The sequence below is a fragment of the Papilio xuthus genome, unplaced genomic scaffold, assembly GCF_000836235.2.
Source record: "Papilio xuthus unplaced genomic scaffold, Pxut_1.1 DF825928.1, whole genome shotgun sequence".
Taxonomy (NCBI): domain Eukaryota; kingdom Metazoa; phylum Arthropoda; class Insecta; order Lepidoptera; family Papilionidae; genus Papilio; species Papilio xuthus.
In genome coordinates, this window is record NW_013532721.1 from 564,697 (window position 1) to 573,390 (window position 8,694).

Sequence of the window (8,694 nt, forward strand, 5' to 3'; positions counted from 1 at the left end):
ACTATCATTCATAGGTTTTGCTACTTAACTTCAAAGTTATATGTAGATAAAAATGTACTAAAAAAAGACTTTCTTTGTTAAGAATTTACCTCCAGCCAAAGTTCTAAATGAATGAAATGAAATTTTATTACCATTTGAAAATAAAACGTAAATAGCATGTATTAAATTATTTACGTTATTTTTTAATCAGTCTTCAGACTTAATTTTATATCCCTGTTCTAATTTTTTATACCATTTTCATAAAAACATAACCATAACATAATACAAGTTTATGTCCTTTACTGATTCCTCTTAAAAATTTCAAATTAATTTTTAGTTTAGAAATATTCATTTAAACTTGAATTTTATGTGTTATAAATTTTAAATTTAATTTTTACCAAGCTTATTGTAAATTAACAATGACTTTTAGAGATTATGACGGGTTTCCGAGCGACTTTAAATTTACTGTGCTCATATATTTAAGGAAACATGACACGAAGCAATGAATTGAAAATTATTTATGAGTAGAACTTTTTTGGTTCAGACCATAAATAAAATTAACATTTTCACTTAGCCAATGAAAATTAACTGAAGAATAGGGAACTGCCGAGTCTTTAGAAAATTCTTAACATGTTTAAGAGTAAACTTCAAGGCACTTCAAGGGTAACTACGAAAATTGAGACGAGGATAATTTATAAAGCTACTCGTACTTCGAACAAAAGTTGTAAAACTTGAGGTATTGGATTCCAAAGTTTTTATTTTTGCCCTTTTTGAAATAACACGCCAAAGGTAAAAAAAAACTTGATCAGGTAAGTTCTTTGTATTTTTTCTGTCTTCGTATTTTCCTTTATTTTGCTTTGGTCTTTTTATAATTTATAGACCTTTCACAATTTATTTATTACAGTCAAAGTAAATTATTAAAGCTAATTATTATTTTTTACTTAGGAAGACCAATATCTTAGAAAGGAGACTGCAGATGGGCACTATAGATTAGGATTTCCACTTTCTTTATGGAATCAATTCTTGAAGTTCACTTCGATAATAGAATTCCAGTTGTAACAGAACTATTCTATATTAGTATGTAAGTCAAGCACACGGGTGATTAAACTATGTCCTTGAGCAAACACCTACAGAATTTTTAACAGTTCATATAACCGATATGTATGTTTTTTAGTGCGTTACCTCCGGCGATTAAACGACTACAGGCCGCAATCGCTTCGCTATGTCAGCGAATTACTAGCCACTTGTTGGTTTGCCAGCTTATAATATAAAAATTTATTAATCACAAGCTGTTACCCGTGACTCCGATCGCACCGAATTCAAAAAAACTTAGTAGCCTATGCGTTCTTCCAGACTATGTTCTACAACTATGCCAAATTTCAGCGAGATACATGGAGCCGTTCTGCAGATACCTTCTAACAAACATCCATCCATCCATCTAAACACTCACTCACTCATTATTTAATAATCGTAGTTTTAAGTAATAATAAATCAAAGCTTCACATTACAAAAGAAATCTTACTACAAATAAAAGATTATTCATGAATTCCCATACACACGTACATTGCAAAAGTTAATTACAATAAATAACACGAATGATTGATTTAGGTTGCCCACCGCGTAGCTTTTACAAAAGCCGCCTCTATCCTAAATAAAACGGACTGTGTCATCGTATTGGCTTCACTGGACGAAACATCTCAGATAACAGATTCTTGCTCTGATATACTTGATTTAGTTAACATTAAAATGACGTAATACTTATTTTTGTAGAAAATAAAATAATTCTTTAGTGTAGTAAAAAATAAACTATAACTTTTATAATTTTGCGTACTATGAGTTACACTACCCAACCCCTTTTTCTTCTGCTTTCACAAAAGTATTTTTTAATCATTGCTTTTTTTTTCGAATACGCACGGATATTTAGGAAGATATGCTCATGTTATTTTATGACGGCAGTTTTGCCCAGAAAACACATTCCTTGAAACTGGTCAGATGTATGCTTCAGTGTCAGAAGTATTCCATAATTAATATTCATTGGATGTGATAAATATTTAGTCTACTAATAAACAATTGTATTGTTGATATTCAGATTTGTAAAGTAGTAGATCTTACCGTGGATTTCTGAGTCCAAAATCTGCTTAAAACATATCGTTATCTCTGTTTTGTCAAAGATAATGACAAGGATGACGATATGTTTTATACAGAGATTACGGTATCAGAAACCCACGGTTAGAGAAATTTTTAATACTGTCACATTTCTGTACGATGTCACACGACATACAAACAGGTTCACTGACATTCGGAAACGAGAAAGGATACTTTGATTTGACTTAATTATGTTAATGCTTATGGTTGTTTAAGAACCTGAATTCGGCTGCAGCTAAATTGATAAGTTTGTATTAGCTTTCTCGAAGTCAAAAAAAAGCTCTTTGTATTATGGTCCCTTCATGTCAGTTCCTAAGGTTATTAATATAATAAATGTTGTATCCACCACCATTGGATATTAATTGGCAAGACTGCTCGAAGACTTATGTCTTGAAGTATCCGATGGCAAAATAAGAAGGAAATATATTACTCAATCATGAGTGAACTCGACGTACATTTAACGAATATGATTATAACACTTGTGAGTTATATAAAAATCGCATATCAGCACGCTTGTTTTTTCTAAAACAATTTTGGGGTCGTACCGCGGATTGCATTTAGGACCTGCATTATGAGGATTCCGCAAACTGGGCACGTTCAATGTCTTATTGTGAGCTTGACTCGTATGTTTTTCGGCTGTCACTTTAAAAGAATCCATTTCAAGATGTGAATGAGTGTTGAATCATAAGCATCGTAGATAGGTCGACGGTCGATGGAACATCGCTTTTTGTTATTTTATTTCTTTACGAACCAACTCGTCAAGGTCAGTTGATGTGCCCAATGGTTTTCGGTACTTTAACGGTAATTGTTTTCAACTTTCACAATAAATATTTAACTTGTTTAAACATGTCATGCTTGTATTTTGGTAAATATAATTAAGATACAAAGGTTTTGACATCAGGTGTGGGAAGTACCTAAAATATGGCAGAACAACATTCTTGATGAATGTCATGTGATTATATTCATTGCGATACGATGGGTCAGATGTTAACGGAAATCCTTTTGCATATCTTAAAAAATAATGTCTTCATTCCAAGTATAAAAGAATGAAAGATTCTGGAAAAAGATAATATAAAGGAATATTAAAGAAGGATTTTTTTTACATCATTAGGTGGCAACGAGCGAGCGGCCGCCTGAAATTGCTGAAATAGCGAAGAGACCGTTGCCCATAGACATACGCAATTGCATATGCGTTGCCTACCTTTAATGGATGGAGGAGAGGATGCACAGAAATAAAATATTTTCCCTTTCCATGCATCCTCTCATCCGGAAAGTCCACTTCCACTTGCCATCCTTTCTTTATAAGAAAAAGGGTGGGAAGGGAAAGAGGACTAAATAAGGCATTCGGGACGCACACTCATCAGACGAAACGTTGAATTGCTCCCACTTCACGTCTGTCTTCTGTGTGGTCGTGGTATTTCACCGGGCGAGCCGGGCTAATTCGTGCGAAGATGTTAAAGCGGGCTCTACCACTGTTAAATGATAGATGGTTCTATCTATAATCTAAGGAACATTCTTAACAGTCTTTAAGAATGTCTGAAACTAAACTTGTGTAACACTCTTATACAAAAATATTTACGTACAAATACACAAACAAAATAGCTTATTTTAATATCAAATTACTTCGAACTCAAAGTGAAAAACAACTCTAATTACAAGTAGCATAGATTATTAGTGTTTTATAAAACCACAAATTCACAGCGAAATATCTAAGCTTCCCAAGTCTTGAGAATAAATTAATTTCAGTAAAGTATTCAAGAACACGCTAATTATCGTGTCTAGACAGACGATCTTCTGAGGTGTTATGTTATTGATTAATTTTCTTGTTTACTATATTTATGATTACAGATTGTTTACTATACGAAATCATACAATTCAACTAAGTTTTTCTCTATTTTAATTGACAAAGACCAGTCCGTGCTTCATTTGTTTGCTTTTGTCTAAAAATGTCATTTACATTTCAACTCCTATATAGTTTAACTCAGTGTCGCTTGCGACTCCGCCCACACGGGATTAAAAATAGCTTAACTTATTAGCCTATGTGTTTTACCAGGCTATATTCTATATATATGCCAAACTACAGCAAGATCCATGCAGCCGTTATAGAGATACCTTCAAACAAACATCCATCGATCTAAACATTCGCATTTATAATATTAGTAATATGGACCGGTGTGGTAATCGATCAGAAGACAATGGTATGAAAAAGTCGAGCAAAAACAGTGAATTAGGCGTGGCTGATGCGATCTTGTTTTCGGTGAGCGAATTAAGGCATACATCAGATATCTACTCGCATCCGTCGCTGAATATCACTCATCATCAACCTGCCCTTATCCCTATCGAGGGTCGGCACAGCATGTACTACTCCTCCATACATCTCTGTCAGCCGTCATATCCGAGTCTACCCCCTTCTTACGCATATCCTCTTTCACACAGTCATTCCATACTTTTTTTGGTCTTCCTCTACCCTTGTAGCCATCCACATTCAATCTCATTACTTTTTTGCTTATGTCATCATCATCCCTCCTCATAACATGTCCAAACCACGCTAATCTTTTACTCCTCAATTTCTCGATCACTGGCGCTACTTTCAAACACTCTAATATACACATTTTTAACTTTATCCTTCCTTGTCACACCACACATCCATCTTAGCATACGCATTTCAGCTACATGCAATCTTCTTTCATCCGAAACCTTGGTGGCCCAACATTCAGATCCGTACAATACGACAGGTCTTACGATGGACTTGTAGATCTGTCCCTTAAGTTTCATTGGCATTCTTGGATCACAAGTTACACCGGTGACCTGTCGCCATTTCATCCAACCTGCATTTATTCGGCTTTTCACATCCCGGTCAACACCGCCGTCGTATTGGACGAGTGAACCGAGGTACTTAAAATCGGAGCAGGTTGGTAGGTTTACACCATTTAAAGCAATTGGAGAAAAGCTGGTCGGACCACCAAAATCACAGAATAAATGTTCTGTTTTGGTCCTACTGATTTTAAGACCAGCTTTCTCCAATGTATCTCGCCATATTTCCAACCTGCTCTGTACCTCACATTCATCCTCCCCGACAAGCACGATGTCATCAGCATAAAGCATACACCAGGGTGCTTCCTCCTGTATGTCTGACGTCAGCGCATCCATTACCAGGAGGAAGAGATACGGGCTTAAAGCCGAACCCTGGTGTAGGCCCACCGAGACACCAAACCTGTCGCTATCGCCAGCAGCGGACCTGATGTGTGTATTGGCTTGGCAATACATAGCACGAATAAGCTACAGGTATTTCCCAGGCACTCCTTTCACTTTCAAGGTCCACCACAAAAGTCTCCTCGGAACCCTATCATATGCTTTTTCAAGGTCTACGAACACCATGTGCAGGTTTTTGTGCACACGCCTATATTTCTCGCACAGTTGGCGAATAGCAAAGATGGCATCCGTAGTACCCCGTCCTGGCATAAAACCAAATTGGTTCCGAGTTACCTCACTCTCTTCTCTTATTCTTCCGTCCACCACTCTTTCCCAGGCTTTCATACTGTGTGACATGAGCTTTATTCCTCTATAATTGTTACAGATCTGCACATCCCCTTTGTTTTTAAATATAGGCACTAGTGAACTAGCACACCATTCATCTGGGATCACCTCTTCCTGTAACAACTTGTTGAAGAATAGAGTCAGCCACACCCATCCATCCGCCTTTAAGAGCTTCCATACTTCCACTGGTATTCCATCCGGCCCAACAGCTTTTCCATTCTTCATACCTTGCACCGCTTTCTTTACTTCTTCCACGCTTATCTCTTTCACCATACCAATATTAACCGGCACTTCTTCCAACACTCCACTCCAAATATTCTCCTCGTTCATCAGTTTTTCAAAATATTCCTTCCAACGCTGTTTAATATCATCATCATCCATTAGTACTTTTCCTTCATCGTCTTTTATACACTTTATGTGGTTTATATCCCTTGCACTCCTTTCTCTCTCTCTTGCTATACGGAACAGGTGTTTTTGTCCCGCTGGGCTGTTCAGGCCTTCGTAGATTTTAACCTGTGCCTGTGCCCTAGCAGTTGCGATGGCTTTTTTTGCACATCGTTTACACTGCTTATATACGTCTCTTTTATTCTCTTTCAAATCTTTATCATTCTCATCAACACCCTGCCACTCCTTAAATGCTTTCTTCTTTTCATTCAAAGCCTCTTGCACATCTGTACTCCACCACCAAGTTTCTCTATCAATTTTTCCTCTACCTTTCGTTTCTCCTAGCACACTTTTCGCCACACTCCTAATACAACTGGCCATTTCATTCCAACTATCATTTACTGTCATTCCATTCATATCATTCATTTCTATCATTTTATTTACCACTTGCTTCGAAAAGTCTTTTGCACACTCATGTCTCTCTAGCATATTCCATTTTATTTTGCTGGGGGTTTTAGGTTTATGTTTGTTTAATTTAATTTTAATTTTGAATTCTGCTATTAAAAGCCGGTGCTGACTTGTTAAATTTTCCCCAGGTATAATTTTGCAGTTTTTGACTCGGTTTAATTTGTCCCTCCTGGTAAGAATATAATCTAATTGCGTTGCGTTACCGCCACTTTTATAGGTTATCAAATGTTGAATTTTCTTTTGGAAAAATGTATTGGTAATTGCCAAATCATACGCAACAGCGGCGTCCAGTAAATATTCCCCCTCAATGTTTCTTGCCCCAAAACCCCAGCCTCCGTGCACTCTCTCATACCCTGTACTCTTTCTTCCAACATGTCCATTAAAATCACCTCCGACATACAATTCCTCATCTACTGGGATATCCATTAAAACTGAATCAAAATCTTCCCAGAACTTTTCCTTAATACTTTCATCACATCCAGACTGTGGCGCATAAACACTTACTACATTCATAATCAGATCCCCTAACATTATTTTTATTACAATCAACCTATCATTCAATCTCTTAACATGCGTCACACAATTTTTCAGTTCACTATCCAAAACAATTCCCACTCCATTCCTCTTTCCGTCACTTCCACAATAGTAGAATTTATACCCATCACCAATCTCTCGAGCTTTTGAACCCTTCCACTTCGTTTCTTGTAAACAAGCTACATTTATTCTTCTTCTTTTACAGACTTCCGCTAACTCTCTTCCTCTGCTCGTCATTGTTCCAACATTCCAACTCGCAATTCGTAGTCTTTCAACCCTGTAATACATACTGTAAAATGTTTTGGCTTTAAATGTTTTTACTGGCCGGCCGCCTGCCTGACGCCAAACCCTGCTCGGGACTACTTAAATACTACTTATTAATTATTTTATTAAAATTATAACAATAAATTATAAAACATTCCACACAAAACAGGACACAAAAAAAACACACAGGAAAAAAACAGTAAAGTCAAAATATCGTATGTACATTTTTTCGATGTGAGTGAGGGGATCCATTGGGCTGCAACCTGCACGTATCTCAAACAATTTGCTTCGTCCCACGTGTTTTTACTTGATAGCTCAAAATACAATATCAATAGTTGTGATATAACTGATTCGGGATTATTACAGTCTCTGAAATTAATAGCCTCCAGTTGTTTTACTAGTAGGTAAAAGTTTTTATCCAAGTTTTTATTGCGAATTCCAAATTCTAAATGATTTTTGCATTCATCATAATTCTTGTTAGGTTTTGGTACAAGACACAATTCAATGATTTCCTCTATTTTTCTGAAAGTATTCATTATTGTTGCAACTCTTATTGTACATCAATTCTTATAAATTTATTTATTTACAAAAAATACACTGCAAAAATACGATGACATTATTGACATACATGTCAACAAATAATTATATTATTAATTATCGTCGCTGAATATCACTATTATACATTAACATGCTCAACCAAAAAAACTAACTGTAAAACGAGTTTAGTCATTGTATTATTACTTGTATAAGAAAGCTAGCTAAGAGCGTTAAAATGTCACTGATTCGTATATATTTTTGCCATTGAGTTTTTTTAAATAACATTTCACCTCTTAACAATTAAAAAAAAAAAGAAAAGTTTATAATTTAAGTAGATCTTATGCTACCTTCCTTGTACTACTGATTTGACCTCTTCTTGACCTTGACACTTAACCGCATGTAATTATTTTTTTTGTTGTTGATTAAAATCAGATCGAACATTTTTTTATTTTTTATTCCTGATATTTATTGTAGGTTATTTTTATAGTATAAGATAGCAAATGAGCAAACGGCCACCTGAATTCGTATCCGTATTTGCAGATGCGACGCTCAGACAGAGGCTATTACCTCTTCCTATAGGTCACCTTCTCCGTTAATTCCTCATCCCCTTCCCTTTTTACCACTTTAAGAAAATGTTGGGAAAGATATATGGATAAATACCGTTATCATATAAATATATAAATTCAGATGGTAAGTGGAGAAGATAAAAGCCCATAAAAATGGTGACAAAGTTCAAGAATGTATTTTAGCATTTTTACTTCTATCAGTAAATGCAAAGTTATAGATAAATAGTAGAAAAATTGTAAAATGTCAAAAGGCAAATGTTTTATTGCACTGCTACCATTA

At 35.5% G+C, this 8,694-nt stretch overlaps 2 protein-coding genes across 2 annotated transcripts; both read right to left on the reverse strand.

Moving 5' to 3' along the window:
• Positions 1 to 4,020: 4,020 nt before the first annotated feature.
• LOC106125025 (uncharacterized) lies at positions 4,021 to 5,391 on the reverse strand. The gene is made up of 2 exons (XM_013322113.1): positions 4,785 to 5,391; positions 4,021 to 4,064 (listed from the first exon to the last, which is right to left on the reverse strand). Exons 1-2 carry the CDS (start codon positions 5,389 to 5,391, stop codon positions 4,021 to 4,023), a joined length of 651 nt encoding a protein of 216 aa, XP_013177567.1.
• Positions 5,392 to 5,403: 12 nt separating this feature from the next.
• Positions 5,404 to 7,284, reverse strand: LOC106125026 (uncharacterized). Its single transcript, XM_013322114.1, has one exon. The coding sequence runs from the start codon at positions 7,282 to 7,284 to the stop codon at positions 5,404 to 5,406; it is 1,881 nt and encodes a 626-aa protein (XP_013177568.1).
• Between the last annotated feature and the right edge of the window lie 1,410 nt (positions 7,285 to 8,694).

Coding starts and splice junctions, on each gene's coding strand:
- LOC106125025 (XM_013322113.1), bottom strand. CDS start 5,391: ATGTATTGCCAAGCCAATACACACATCAGGTCCGCTGCTGGCGATAGC. Junction 4,065..4,784: donor ATTGCATGTAGCTGAAATGC/GTATGCTAAGAT, acceptor TGACATTTTTAG/ACAAAAGCAAACAAATGAAG.
- LOC106125026 (XM_013322114.1), bottom strand. CDS start 7,284: ATGACGAGCAGAGGAAGAGAGTTAGCGGAAGTCTGTAAAAGAAGAAGA.